This window comes from Bradysia coprophila, unplaced genomic scaffold (genome assembly GCF_014529535.1).
Source record: "Bradysia coprophila strain Holo2 unplaced genomic scaffold, BU_Bcop_v1 contig_732, whole genome shotgun sequence".
Classification (NCBI taxonomy): domain Eukaryota; kingdom Metazoa; phylum Arthropoda; class Insecta; order Diptera; family Sciaridae; genus Bradysia; species Bradysia coprophila.
Genome location: NW_023503972.1, coordinates 364,970 through 381,462, shown reverse-complemented (window position 1 = coordinate 381,462; position 16,493 = coordinate 364,970). Strand labels below are relative to the sequence as shown.

The 16,493-nt window shown below is 34.5% G+C and overlaps 2 protein-coding genes across 2 annotated transcripts in view; one reads left to right on the top strand and one right to left on the bottom strand.

Moving 5' to 3' along the window:
- The first annotated feature begins 80 nt into the window (after window positions 1-80).
- Window positions 81-16,493, top strand: part of LOC119084149 — a 24,914-nt gene continuing 8,501 nt past the window's right edge. The window contains exon 1 of the mRNA XM_037193995.1: window positions 81-740. Within this exon, the coding sequence (XP_037049890.1) occupies window positions 680-740 (61 nt within the window). The 5' untranslated portion in view covers window positions 81-679. The remainder of the gene's footprint in view (window positions 741-16,493) is intronic.
- The window catches only part of LOC119084150 (MRN complex-interacting protein), a 25,302-nt gene continuing 17,512 nt past the window's right edge, over window positions 8,704-16,493 (bottom strand). Inside the window, exons 3-4 of the mRNA XM_037193997.1 lie at window positions 14,426-14,432; window positions 8,704-8,738 (exon numbers count right to left, since the gene is read on the bottom strand). The gene's annotated coding sequence lies outside the window, so the exon portion shown is untranslated. The remainder of the gene's footprint in view (window positions 8,739-14,425; window positions 14,433-16,493) is intronic.

The window sequence follows — 16,493 nt, the reverse complement described above, 5'->3', positions numbered from 1 at the left end:
TGTCTCACAGTAAACTTTCATTCATCATTCGCATTACGGTTTTTATTTACGTTTCTCTTTAAACATCCAAGTCAAATGCTGTGTTGGTATGTTGACTATTCACTATTCGTCAGTTCTTTTTCGTCTGCGTTATGAGTATGGTGTTTGATAGACAAAATTCACCAACAAATTCATGTGTTCCGTTCGACGATTGAATTTTTACCGGCTAGTTTATCGGTACTTTTGTGTTGATGGACGTAATTTCGGTAAACATCGATTTTAATTGCAATAATTGCACAAGTCAATACAAAAAATCAATCTACATGTGATGTGCAATAAAATTATGGAAATTTAACCGCTAAATAGATTCAATATTGATAGGAAACGAACATTGAACATTTTCGGTGTTTACTTTTTCATATGCAAGAACGAAAGCGAAACACTGAAAAAGGCTTTTAGTCAAAATTATATTTAAGAGGAAAGAAAAAAAAAAGTTAAATTATTACGGTGAAGAAGATGCTCGTGTACTTTATTGCCGGGTTATAAAAATAAATGTGCTAAGATGTGAATTATGTGTTTGAAAACGAAAACATTTTTAATTAAACGAAATAAATCGTGAAAACATGAAAGATTTACCAAAAATTTTATCAACGGTACAGAAGCATTGGGATTACAGTTATCGGAGTAAACAAACATTGGAATGTCTTATCAATCGAGAAGAATGAATTCGATTTTAACGCTGAGCATTATTATTGTATTCGGTACGTATATCACTCGGGCATACCTGTACACTTTGTTGTAATAATTTATGTAATTACAAAATGATTAACATGTACCTTATGGCATGTCGTATAAAAACGGTCTGTAAATGGTAACAACACCCGACCGAAGTTGATATAATTCTTATCGGAAGGATGGTAGATTTATTGTAGATAATCATAATATTCCGCCAGTAAATTCCATAGGAAATAAATAAAAATAATTGTCTTGCCTATGCCGACCGAGTTTGTAGCGTTGATTTATTTAAATTACACAAAACATTATCTACCATTTATCATCATAGATACAAAGAGAGACTGTAATGCAATCTGTATATAGAAAAAAAAAATATATTGACAGGCGGTATGTAGGATTCACGTTTCAGTATTACTTTTGTTGAACATTCTAAACATTAAAATCGAAACTGGTTGATGGGATATGATCAATTAAATTTCGTATCTACCTATACCAAGACCTATTTGATTTTGATTTTTTTGTTGTTAATTTTTGAACATGTTGGTCCAACAGAATCAGCTGCACTCCGAAATTTTTTCTGATGCAAAGTTAGCTATAATGAGTCCATTGTCGTGCGTTTGTTACGTATAGGTTGGCGTTGGAGAGGTCGCCATATAAAATTTAATTTCTATTTCATTGTTGTGGACCTTCATGTTTAATTCAATTTGTTATTTGATATACTGTGAATATTGTTGCGATAGAGAGACTGTTGTCGATGGAAAAGGTGAAAAAAATCACATTCCGTAATTCGTTCGTGATGTATCGATTTCATCACTTTCTTCATTACATGATGGCCCCTAGTCACCGGACAAACTCCAATCATGTAATTAAAACTGTCAGCACACACCCGAGACATATCTGTAATTGCAAAGCCGAAGTAACGTTCATTTAGCAGAGGTAGTAATTACGAACTCCAAGAGGCTTTCTATGCTGCCATAGTTCAAAGTAAAAGGTACCCCGAAAAATAGGTGAAGTTAAATTAAGTTATAAGTGGGTTGGACCTAAGCTAAAGCTACCGTTTTTCACAACAAAAAATCACAAAATGCATACAAGCTCGTCTCAGCAAGCTCAAATTGAGTGTTGATTTTCAAAATGGGAAAATCGACCCACCCTAGCATATATAAAGCACTAGCGGGGCCTATTGTTTTTGAAGTGTGTAGGTCCTTAAGACGTTGTAAGGATATGTAAGAAGAGGGATCACTTTACCTCCTTCGTTGAGGTTTTACAATATTTAGTAGGACAACAGTCTTTGTCTTAGGTAACAAAACTTTAAACAACACATTTGAAAGCAAATATGGAGTCTACTGGTAATGACCCATTTTCATGACTTTCATCTCATCATCTGACTTCTTACTCCTCGAGGGAGCATAGAGAGTCTACAAATTGTCGCCATCGAATTCGGTTTGGAGCGAGCGCCTTGACTTCCGTCTATTCTTTCCCGGCTTTCATCGCTTCGTCGACGACTGTTCGTTTCCACGTGATTTTTGGCCTGCCCCTTTTCCGCATTCCCTGTAGGCTCCAGTCCAGTGCGGTTTTCGCGAAGCTTCCGCAGGGCGTCGAATTGTGTAGCCGATCCAATTCCATTTCCGACGTTTGATCGTCACTTTAATTTTCTCGAATTTGGTTAGGTGCCACAAGTCGATGTTTGAAATCTTTTCTGGCCATCGTATTCTCAGGATTCTTCTAAGGCATCGATTGACGAAGACTTGTATTTTGTTCTCGATTGTCGATGTCATTTTCCAAGTTTAGTTGTGTAGATTTCCATGACTTGTAACACATAAAATGATCCTTGAAGTATCAACTGTGTCTTGTCTCATACAGCGAGTCTCAGGACGAGTAGAAAATCAATTGCTAGTGAGGTACGGTCTTCTAAAGTACTATCATCAGTAGATAATCTGTTCCCTCTATTGATCTAAGCGGGAGGGGTTTTTAAAATTCTAAAAAAATTGTGTATATCCTGTATGGATGTCCCCTAAATTCCATCAAAAGCGTGTAAAAAATCTTTTTCTTCATTAGTTATGGCATATTATGAGAAGTAAGCTTGAGCTAATCGATTTTTTTTCGTCGATATCGATAACAGATGAGATAGCTGTCCGAAAAGGTGTCGATATAAAGTTCTTGAGTAATTCATGTACATTTTACTGTCAGTACAATAATGTTAACCAAAAGACAAACACAATAAAACTATGCGAGAACGAAGGTCCGACTTTCTTTATTAACTTTTCACAAGCTGTTCACCTCGTCCGTACATAATTATAGTTTGGTGTAGATAACATAATTGCGTCAATAAAATTAATGTAGCTCTGTGACGTTGTGTTCATTCACAGAGAGCTTTAGTCAAACTTGATGTATGTTCATTTATTGATTAATTGATTAGATTATGGAAATTTAAATTTAGTTTTTTGTTTGTACAACAGAGGTACGGTGTATTTTCAGTTTATTGTACGTGTTCAGTCCGCTACACCTACTATACGGATAGAATTTATGGCTCACAAACATTATTTTTTGTTGAAGTTGGGCCATACTAACTCTAGATTATGACCGACCCAGTATATGGGTGACAACGTTCCACACAATTTCTATTTATTGCTACACCTTTACACTTTCTGTTTACAAAGAGTTCGATACAAATTCAGTTAACATAACAGTACACACGACAAGTGACGTAGTGAATTGATTAAAAGATTGGAAACGACTTAGTCGTTGCCGAAAGACTATTGTAAACATACAGGATAGGGCCATCAAATTTCAGCCGAAGTTTGTTTCAGCTAAAATCGAAATTGGTTATGAGTGATTATACGGATCTTAAAGTACACGCATACACATGGTAGAAAAGGATATTGAGACGAGGTCAATGCTAACTCGCCTGCAGCTACTTGGGTATCGCAGCTCCAAATTTACTGACTGTGAATGCCATGTCATTGATTCTTTTATATACAAACACGGCCGTGCAATAAAATCTTCTACTTCTTTTGTTAAAAATATCGACTAGTTTTACAGAGAACACCAACTAGAGCACAATCATCTCCGAAAAAACAGATAGGTCAATCGATCCTATCCGTTTTTGTGGTCTAGCCCCTAAGACCGATGTATCCCTTCATCGATTGTCTGCTTCACACCGGCGTCAGGCCTCGAATCTTGGGGTATTATGATCTACTATCTTTAGATGGAAAAAGCCTTAATGATTTCCTAATGAAAATCGGGAAATTTTCCTGACTATGGAAGCTAAGGCAAGGAGCTGGAGACAAGCGATCTTCGATCTCTGGGTTTCGGCCTCTCTTTTGACAGCACATCTAATCTAATCCTCACAGCCTGATAAACTTTATCATTTTCCTCGCCAAATCGCCTAATTAAATTGTTCAATCATTGGTCAATATTCTAGCTGCTCTTATAAATACAGAATGACTAATAACCACACTACCGTATTCATCGAGTCTATACGACAAAATTGAAAATTCATGTCCGATCTATAAAAATAATAATTAATTGGTCTGATGGAAAGAAAGATTGTGAAATGTTATACCTACCTCGAGTATAAACTTGCACCTTTCATTATAGTATGATTGATACAGTAACTAATGGACATCATCAAAATGAATAGAGAAACATGTCTGTATTTGCTCGAGAGACATAATAACTAATGATGATGATGCGTATCTTTGGTATCTTGTAGTGTAATTACGCTTAATGTCATCATCTTCGTATTTTACCTGTAAATGTTATGATCTTCCAGCCAATTAATTTTTTTCTTTTTGCCTGACTCGAACCACTTAACTGGTGGTAGTAAAACAAACTCATTATTCCATTAAGTGCGTGTTTTTTGTTCGGAATTGTTACTGATTAATTCGAATGTATAAAATGGAAGATTGAAGGTTGTTCGTGTAGTTATCTTTCGTACATCGAATAAGTTTACATCACAACATCGAATTCTTCTCTTCGGAAAAAAAATCGTTTTTTTTATGAAAGTCTTGATCTTTGCCAAAAAAAAAATGTTTTAGAATTGAAATGTTTAACGAACGAATATGTTGTTTCTCCGCTCAATTCTATTTTTTCTTTAAAAATGACTCAAACAATATAACCATTGAGTCAGTGGATACGTGGCTTTTTGTTTAGCAATATATCGAATGCAATTTGTCGCCATTATATATCAAGACTATGTCGAAGCTAAGTTGGGAAAGCTGAGCTAATAAATTTACTGAAACCAATTTATCATATAATATTCGTTCAATTTAATTGTGTTTGCGATCATAAATTGTTTTATTTACAACAATTGTTGATCGTTAAATCAAAATGCGAACCCATTATTTCCCGCATTAACGAAATACCGAAAAGCTGAAAAACGTTTTTACCATCAGTTTCGGTTTGCCTTTGCCATTTTTATATATTTCTTCCGCAACGAACGTAAATTTCAAAAAATTTATTTCTTCCTTTGTTAGTTTTTGCTATATGTCCGCATCCATATACACGGAAAATGTTTTGTTTACTTGGGGTTTTAAATTGAAACCTCCTAACAATAACACCCAGCCAACATTTTCAAATCATTCCGTTTTACGTTGTGCAACTCCGCACACATTAATCCACTCAGAGTAGATATAACACATTTTCATTGTTAAATGAGGCAGGTCTCAAATATAATATAATGCACGGTTTAGTGTGTAGCGTATTATTTTTCCGATTAAAATAGAGCATTCAGTGTTTATATGCTGTTGTAGTATCGTGTAAATTGGTTTTTATTTGCTTGTAATACCGCTACGCCACCAGAAAGAGCTTTGTTCCGTATAGTGAAAACTGTCTTTATGGGATGCCACTATTATGTTAGACAAGAAAGCCGAAACCGATTGATGATCGAATTTTTTTTTGTGGAAGTAAATCGTTTAGGTATCACCAGCATTTAAAGGAGACTCAAAGACTAGTGGATTCGACAGTCGTATTTGATAGATTAAAGGCTAGAGGTGTGCGATGGGTATGGGACCGATTTTCTCAGTTTAGGCATTTTTCCTCAATTTTAGGCCAAACAAACACTTACGACACAAACGATTCTCAGGGTTTTTTTTCAAAAACTTTTCTGTTCTGGATAGCCTACAACATTCCCAGGAATTTAAGCTTACTTGAGAAAAAATTGAATCATTATCCCGATGAATTTACGAATTTTCAAGTTCAAGATCCACTCAATTTTTCATAGGCGGCGAACTTTGACGACTCACAAAACATACTTTTTCGACAAACTTCTTTCGGTGTTTATTTTTTCCAGTTAAATTGGACCCCATTTAGTCGAATAAGACTAATACAGCTAACAAAAATATAAAAGTAAGTTTTTGGTAGAGGTCAAAATATGTGGGCAACTCAAAAATTTAGCTTCTTTGATTTTTCGCAAGTTGTAAATCAATTTATAAAAAATTTTAAAATCGATATTTTACATCAAGTGATGAAAACATTTTTTTTTGTGGATTACGCCAGTCTCGGTCCTTTACCCATCGCACACCCCTATTAAAGGCCAGAATATTAGCCTTCCACAAAATTGATCCGATGTTCGATTACCGTGCAGATAAATTCGATTTGACGACACCCAGATACGATGAATGTATATGTCTGTATAACTAAGACTACATTTAGGAAAGATTATGTATCAATTAAATACCTAGAAGAAGTTGCAATTAGACGCAAAGTTAGCGTAACTAATCATATTTTTGACAATAGGACGACTTCTTGGAAAACCCTTCAAAGTGTTGTGAATTATAAACTACTACGATCCTTACTTCCTTACACTTTCAAACATATGTGGGCACATTTTCGATGCACCATGATGTCTTCTGGATCGCATTAAAGTAGTATACTCAATGGACGTAGTCTACACATAAAATTTTATTATGACTGACTTTATTGAAGGCCCTTCTTCATTGTAAACACCGCACCATTCCAAATCATTTTTTTCGTGAGCTAGTTAGTATGGCAATCGTTCCAAACATCACAAAAAAATGAACACTCGCACACAAATTTATTAAAATAAACAAGAATTCATTTTACACTTTTTGTTACGATATGCTAATATTCTGAAAACGGTGTTTTGTTTATGCTATGATTTTGTCGGTGAAATGGCCTAAAATAAATCATGATATATCCAATGTGCATATGTTAGATGTGGGATTAGGAGAACATTATATGGCAGTCGAAAAACCATAAATGGTATACACAAAGAGAAATTAAACAAAAAAATAATAATTTTGAAATGAAATGTGTCCTTCTTGGATTGTTTTAAGGCAATAAAAGCCGGCGTCGATGCTCTTGCTGAAGCAACAAACGAAGAATAAACATGATAATTGCTATGTTAGTTCTTGTTTGGTGGTCTATATATGATAATGTTACATTTTGAAAGTGTCGATGGTGTCGATGAAGAAGAGTTTTATTCGGTCAGAAATTAATGTTGTTAAGGATTGATTAATGGACTCTGTGTGAAATGGCTCTTCATAATATAACACATTTTAAGAATCACCAGTTCTTTCAATCAAACCGAATATCTGACCATGATTAAACCATTGTTCCTCTGACTGAAAGTCAGAGTCTTGAAATCACTTGAAAATGTTTGTCACAAAATATTCGCTATGATTGAAAATTCATTATGCATGTTGTTTGTCACACTTTGTCGATTTCTTGATAACACGATAACTTGACTGAACAGTTTTCTTGGCTTACAAAAGCTTTTTTTTATGCGACGAGGACTGAAATGCCTGAGGTTAAGTTTGAGGGCGCCTGGTGATCTTACAGACATTCACAAAAGAATTTAATTTCATTTTTCAACCAGTACAAAGTAATTTTTAACGGATTACAAATTCTGAGGATAATTTAGAAGATGGGCTCTACCGACTTGGAGATCTTACAATCCCTGAAGAATTTATGTTTCATCTCAACATAACACCATAACTATAGAGTAATTTTGAACTGACTTCAAAAATCGGTTTTTTATTTGACGAGAAAGGAAATTCCTTGGGCGAACTTTGAAGATTACTTATTAGTGTGTTCACAACACTTCAAAATTACAGACCACTGAGATGGGCTATTACGGACTGGTTATCTTAGAGTTACGATTTTTTGTTTCATCTTTGTAGTTGTTTGTATAAAAGAAAATTGCATCGGGTGCGGCCAGAGCGAAGCGAGAGCCGTAGCTCAGACGAGTTTTATATTTATACAAGAGGTATAGGCAAGAAATAGACTATCTTATCAGCTTATCCTTTTAGCCTACATTATTAACTCAAGCAGGACCATTTTAAGAAATATTGTAACAATTACAGAAATCTATTGAGAAAATCAGTCAGTCAAGCGACCTGACCCACCCAAAAGTTGAAGGCCTATAACAGAACTTATCTATTTTCAATCCGAAAAATATTTCCAGAAAAAAATCCTGTGACTCATCTATTTGAAATACTTTCCCTAATTTCAGTCGTATCAATTCCACACTGACACTATCTTAATATGTAAAGAGAAAACTTCATCATTAGAGTTATAAAACAACAAACTCTTCGTACTCATCATCCATAAAGCATTTGAAACAATTTCCGAACCGTACATAATATGCAGATCATCATTTTCGTTTACCGTTTTATCTATTTTAATGTTGTTGTTGTTTCGTAAACAACAAACAAAACGAAATCAATAAAAATGTCTAGCCCATATAATGGTGCCGTATTGTCGCAAAATGTTGTTTTTATATAAAGAAACACACCAGATATAATTGAAATGTACCCTCGAACATGATTTACTTTTTTTTAAAGTGCAAACCGGAGAAGTAGAATAAAACGAACGTATAAGCACGTAAAAAGTAAAATGTTAAATGCATAGGATTGTAAAACATTCCGGAGTAGAATTGCGTTGAAGTTGAAGCCATAAAAAATGTGTGTGTCATAAAAAAAACACAAGACACTGACTCAACGACGCTCCATCCATATAGAGTTGTATATGCACATTGAAAAGTATCAAAATTTGTGAAAATACGATTTGTCATTTCAGGGTGAGGATTAGGAAGCTCAGTCGTAGAGTAATTTAATTCAAAAAAGCATGACACAAATTTCACACAGTAAATCCTAACAAAAGAGCTGTAGATATTCAAAGAAGACCTGTCAACTTGTCACTAGGAATAGAAACTCATGTCTCTTACCTCGAATCTCGATTGACTATCTTCCTTGGTACGAATTCTGTGTAGTCAGTCAGGATCAACCTTTTGGAAACTATAGTTGGCATAAGCATAGGCTACTATAGTGGGCAAGCATATTGCTGTATAAGCGGTGTTTTTACACACTACACTCCCTGGAAAATTGTCATTATTTTATTGTAAATAATCGTTGAAACTCATCTCCTGGAGGCTTAGTAAATTAAGAAATTTCAAACAGTGAATCGCCTATATTTCTGTTATTCAATGTATCGTCTAGTGCTTAAAAACAAAATCTTTTACTTCGTTTGTTTAACCATTCACTTTCCGACTCGTTTTACTGTATGGACCACATTAACCTCGGGTTATCATCGGTAACGACTAAAAGTTGCAGTCGAAAACAGATTGCCGTTTCTATATAGCAATATTACTGGAGCTGTCAACGTCTGGGAAGCTTGGTATTTTTATAAGAAATATCTAACTTGCCAAAAGTTTTCGTCAAATTGGTTTTTCATGTAAATGAACCAAGGGTTCAATAAGTTGACAGTTCTGGAAAGTGCTATAAGTTATAATATGAGGTTCAAGAGCTCGTTTTACATTGTGAGTGTCGTTAGGTAGAAAATAAATTTTTTTATTGTCAATTGTGTTCTGATGCAAAAATTATTTTACTATGAATCTCGGTAATTCATTGATTTTATCGTTGAACTTATCTCTACTGCATCATAAATGGAACATAAAAAATGTGGAATTGAAAGGAACATTAAATGACTTTTTCTTTTCAAGTACCATAGCAGTCTCTATGCTGTTTGTTCCCATGAAGGTTTTGCGATTCATTTAGCTTTCGATATTTAACATTTCACAGACGATAAGAATATATCAGAAGTTTTACTGTCGGAGCTATTCCTTTTTTTTACGTAAAAATTTTATTTTTAATAATCAGACTTTCATTTACATAATACAAAGTACAATAAACAACTTCATCAGATAAAAGCAGATAATTTCCGTTAATTTCGAAAGATTAATCTTGTACTTCAATTTTAAACGTTTTTTTATATAAAAGACTGCATTATTCAGAGCTTGTTGTTTATTCCTGCAGTCGTTTACAAGACACTTGGCTCAATCCCTCATTGTTCACTTAGAGCGATTGTGATTTTCACTTATAAGTTGAAGCAAAACTTAAAAATTATAAGTAAGTGTGCCACACAAAATGTATGTGGAGTAACATATAATTTTCAAGTTTTACCTCAACTTATTGTAACTATGAGTGAAAATCGGAATTTCCTATTTTCACTAGTTTAACGGTATGACCTTGGAACAGCAGGCCGTGTGTTATAATATATCGTGAGCATAATCAAGTACTTTGAACTGAATTACTTGATACACTGTCGTTATTTACAGTGCCGCATCTACCCATGGGCAAAGTGGGTTAAAGCTCAGGGCGCTGGAAAGAAGGGCGTTTTTTTGAATGTGCTTTTTTATAGTTTTTGCCTTGCCTTACGCTGATTTTTGATTTCGGGGTAGTAGCATGAGGTTGCACACACTGTTGACTGATATCACGGGCATTTGGGAACAGAAGGCATTGCTGCGAACTGTAGTAAATAGCTGAGGAGCCCAGTTATATAATACCTAAAGAACGTTGATGATCTTCGTCTTCACTCGGGCAGAGTAATTTTGTCAGTGTTCCCGACTAGATTACATTAGATTAGTTCCCGAGTAAGACTTTTCGACCAAAAATTTCAACAACATTTGCAGATAAAATCGACAAATCATGGCATAAAATGCCCGATCAGGGTATCTCACTCTTGAAAAATCCATTGCAGGGAAACTTTTTGGCAACGAGTTAAAAAAAAACTACGAAGAATCGACGAATTTTCTTTTATTTGCTCAGAAAAGTGTTATTTAGGGTGAATAGGTGTAAATCTATCCATTTCTACATGTTAGAACTATTTAATTTTCATTTTTTGTTCATTTGATTTTTTCAATCTAACAAAAAATTGACAACTTTAGCCTTCGAACTCAGCGCTCCTAGGAGTATTTTTAGCTCGTAATCAAAAAAAAAGTTCTGCTCTGGGTTCTCCATTGGGAAAAATCAGCTAAGAACAGCCTGGGCCAGGCCTTTTAAAATAAAAACAAAATAAAAATACGATCGACCCTAATATTGAGGTCGCTTTACGAATGTTTGAGTGCATCGCTGTAGCGAATGGAAGTGGCGAACTACCTTTCAATGCTCTTAAATGTGTAAAGAGTTTTGTTAGGATTTTGTTTATTGAAAATGGTTTGGTTACAACTAGATAAGGATTTTATAATCGAGAAGTTTGAGGAGCCGAAAGAACGAAAAAAAATTGATATTTTATGATTTGTTTTTCACATTGTCACTTTTTAATATACTTCAGGAAAAGCTGTAAATTTTTGCATTTTTTTCCATCAAAAATGTAAAAAAGGGCGCTGAAACATCGTCTATTGGTTTTGCTTCCCATCGTCGTAATGTGCTCAACGCAAAAGTGGTCTTGTAACATGGTCGAAATTACGACCATTGACCAAAAGATAAGACTATTTAATCATTCTTACTCACCTGATCGAATAAGACGGGCGGCTAAGCGTCGTCGAAATTAATGACTTAGGTTATAGGCGCCGAATAACGCATTGAACGCATATTAATCACCGCACGGCGGAAACTTTGCCTATACAGACGACATGATGCGATGTAGTTTATAAATAAAAGACGAAAATAAAATTAGACTTATAATTAATGGGAATACGTCTACACGACGGCACGGAGTCTACCAGTAGCTTATGTACGATATGAACGAAAGACTTCGTCGAAAGTATATCAAGAGGAAATTATTCAATGTCACTCCCAAAAAAAACTATTATTAACTATTCAATTCGAAAACAAAAACATAATAACAAACCACTTCGCATCAGTTTTTATTAATATTATCAGCTGCTAAATAACGTTTCTGGCACGGAAATATAAATTGGAATTTGCAATGTTAATCGACCCAAATTACTTTAAAAAAAAAAACCTGAAAAGGAAGCATAATTTTGGAAATACTTAACGTTTTAGCACCTACTCAAATATTGAAAAATGTATTTTTCTCTATTTCACTGAACTACATCCATCGAATTAAAAAATTTGTATTGAAATTTACACAGATGCTGCAAAGACTAAGAATAAAATTATTTCGGTTCATTTGTTCCAACAATGTTGTTGAACACAAGTGGATAACTCAACAGAAAGTACATCTTACATTATTATATCGATAAACCAACCCACCCACCCAAACAGTAAACTTTTATCTCGTCCAATCCATTAAACCATATAAAGTGCATACATGCCAGACCAACAACAATGAATGATAATCAATTACATATTTGACTAATGTTTTGTTTGTAAGAAAATCTTATAAATTATTCATCTCCAGTTTGCACTTAAGCCATCCATCACAGATCAACATTAATTTCATTCAAAACCATTCGGATTTATTGTGAAATTAATTCACCGAATATTCGGCCAGCGTTTCATTATTTTATAACGTAACGTAACATCTTTTCCAGATTTTATTTCGAATTACATGAATTATTCATTTGTTTATTACGAATGGGCCGTAGCGGAGTATATACATGTTTGTGTACAGGGATATTTGAATGAAATATTTATTTGTTGCACACAACATCTCATTTTGGATTGATTAATGTACTGCACAACATTATAGAGATTCTGTAACTGGAGTTTCGTAGTTAATTGATTAGATACATGGAATGCTGTGACGCATATCAAAACAAGCAGAGACCGATATAATGTATGGACCGTGAACTAACAATGTCATCAGAGTCCTAATTTGCATGCAAATTGAAGGGATAAAATTGATTCAGGCCCATCCTCCGTCGCCGACAAAGTGATTGTAAGTGAATAAATTGGAATAAATTGATGTTGGTTCAGGCACTTTTAGCTGTTCAGTTTTTTAATTAAATCGGGAATTGGGCAGTTGTTCGTCATCATCTGTGTTGATGGCGGGAAAGACTTTGCATTAGTGTATATTAGTGTAGGAAGTAACTGTGTCATTTTTGTAGGACCGTTTACAACCTAAAAGTCTTTGAGCTTACCTTCAAAAATGTTATTTCATGCTGCGGGGACGAAAAAGAGGAATAGAATTTATTGAGTTGTCGTCCCTTATTAAATACTCGCGAAAATACCTTAAATTAATCGTTCAATACACTTACGCAAATTACTATTTTTCCCTTCACAACCAACCATAAATGATTTTGAGAAATAGTATGTTGGATCCTCCCAACGATTTTTTGGTCCTAAAGGTTCCGACGAAAATGATTCTTACTACCTACATGGTACAACATCTAGTGATAGATGGAGCATAGAGTCCATTCAGTAAGTCTGAGAAGACTTCACAAACGTTCTCAGACGTTCACAAATTACCAGCGACAATTTTTGGGAGACCCTTTCTCCGAATTTTCCTAAACTTTTCCAACTTTTTCCAAAAGTATTTTTTTGGAAGAACCCCGGAAAATATGAGACAGTCTAGGAAAATGTCGGAAAATTCTAGAAAATGTTTTCCCAAAACTAGTCTTAAATTACAAACGAAATAATTTAAAAAATTTTCAGACTCCCTTCCCTACGTGAAAATGTTTGGAGAACATTGGAGTATGAAACATACTCCCGAACAGGCACTCGATCGCTCTAAAAAGCTTTCGTAATTTGTGAATGGTACCTAACTCGAAAAACTATTTGTGAAAAGCAGTTTGTTTTCTTGAAAACGATACTCGAATTGAATAACCGTGACATAGGTTAAACACAACGATAGATCAAAAAACAATCGTGGAACAAAGAACAAGGGCAAATTCTTCAAAATCGTCTATGAAGTCTGGGAAACACGAGAACCTTGTCGCTAGTCATTGGATTTAAAAAAAAAATGCCATGGAAATGGTTGCGGGCTATGTTTATCCATAATCTTCTACTTTTCTACATGTTACGAACAATATACGCTACGCTCGCTTAACCTGACAAATTACTCGTTAATTCAAACCAAACACATAAACATCTTTAATTAAAACAGGTGTTCTCTATGGGTACAATGCAATGAATGGTTCTAGCTTAGCGGAGTGAGTGGAAAAAATATTTCTTCATTTATATGTAACGTGAATGGTGAAAACAAACCGCAATAAAAAATTACACTTTTCTCGTTCCATGCGTGAAACAATAACCGTATCCGGTTAAGCTAACCATTGTCTGTTGTTGGGTGAACATGTAGTTATGTACAGTAAAAATAGATTCTAGCGTACTTGGGATATATATTGCACTTTAGAAGTGGCAAATTTTAAGCAATCAGAACATCAAGAATCCATCAACCGTAAACACTTGATGGAAGAAGGCGTCGTAAACAATCTTAACATTTCCTTGAATTCGATTTTTTTGACAACGAAAAAAAAAATGTCATTCGCTCGTATATGGAACTTCTGCATGTGAATGAAACATTCCAAATTCCAAATGAGTTTTTTATTTTGTTCTTTTCAATGACATCATCTTTTGATATCTCTTGCTATATTCTGTTCAATGTGATTCTTTTTTTATATAAAAACCATAGTTCTTGAGTTAAAGATTGTGAGAAAAGATCATCAAAACTGGTTATATTTCTCCAAATTCATCGGCTCAAGCACATATGTTAAAACAGTTTGAAACCGAATTTTTATTCTCGAATTTATGACAAGATGAGTAGCGCCAGTTAAGTTCTTCGAATGAGTCTTATTATTCATGGATTTCATGTGCAAAATTAATAAGTCATTAAATGAAACCATATATTCCAGAGCTGACTAATTGTTAATTTCGACGAATTTCTTTCTCTTCATTTGTTTTCATTGTTTTCATTCATATCAGAAATTATAAATGACAATATTTTAATTAAAAAAATGGTTTAAATGACCGGTTGCATAAATTAGAAATTAACTCGTTTATTTGACGTTATTTAAACTTTACGCGCAATTAACGACTGAATGATTAATAACACTTTTTCGCTTTTTTATGTTTCTGTTGAGGCCCGTGCGGGGTACAATGGTCTAATAAGCTGACTATAACTTTTGTAACACGTTGAACTCGAGTCCTTGTGGATCGATTTTACTATATTGAAAATTCACACCCAGCTCCATTCGTAACTTGAGAGACATCGAGAGTTTACTTTTCTACTCTAAAAAGCCAGTACAGCGAAAAAGTCTGATTCTATCTCTGAAGAAATTTAGGCGCATCTAGCCTAAATATAACTAAGCATAATTGCACAAATTTAACGTATTTGGGCTACGTGACGATGACGAGCTTGATGAATATCATTGCACCCATCAAATACACCGCAGCTATTCAAATTATGATACAATCGCTAAACCGAACTGGTGTGCATACGTTATTTTGCACCAGCTGGTCACATACAATTCCAAATGGGACCAGCTGGTGCAAAATAACGTATGCACACCAGTTCGGTTTAGCGATTGTACTTGAGTTCAAGACGTATCCATACGGAATTCAGTTTGACATGGGAATCGATCCTGCATAACATAGCTATTACCTGTTAAATGCCCACTATAGCTTTATATAGCTGTTTAGGAAACCTGTGTTGGCCTGTGGAAACGCCTCTAGTTATTTACGTCACAAGGACGGAAAAGGTTTGTTTGATCCGAGGGCAAAACCGATGTCAATAATCACGATAGCACGTCAGTTTACTTTTTTCGTCCGAGTTTTACTTACGTAGTACGTAATAATACATACTGTTTTACATGCTAACTGACTGATTAAAAAAAAGCTTCATTGATGAAAGGAATGGTTTTAGGTGCCGAAGCATGTAATAGTATTTGACATGCTACATGCGGCGAAAACCGTACTTTTCATGTTTGAAACACGTCTTTCGACGCCCTCAGCATGTAAAATCCATTACATGACTCGGGATAAAAAGTTGAAAAGTCTTGTTTTCGTGTGTTTATTGACCTCGGCTTCGCCTCGGATCACAAAATTCACACGAAAACTCTACTTTTCTATCTTTTTATCCCTAGTTATGTAATAAATATTATGCACGTATGACAAAGCGGTTGAGGCTTGCCGAGACTGCTTGTCATACGTGCATATTCTTTTTTATCACATAAGCGAAAACGAGACAACAAGATATGCGAATGACACTTTGACAATTTACAGAAGTATAATGTTTGTTTATATATCCTAGGTGAATAATTTTTTCGGGGAATCACACCGCGTATGCGATAAAATAATAAAACACAATATAGGGACGAAAAGTTGAAAAGTAGAATTTTCGTGTGAATTTGGTTGATCCGAGGTGAAGCACACGAAAACGAGACTTTTCGATTATATACCGAGTTATGTACATCAAAGCTTTACTTTCCAAACAACATCTGCATTCCGTCATTTATCAAATTTAACTTCGGACTGGGCTTTAAACATTTCTCAAATAAAGATTTTAAAATGTAGTGTAGTTTCATGATACCATATTTTTCTGGCCAACCAGCTAGGGCGTAAACTAAATACTTTCGTTCGGGTCTCTTCTTATGTTTTTTGTGTTTGTTTGTAATTTTACAATTTTTTTTTAAC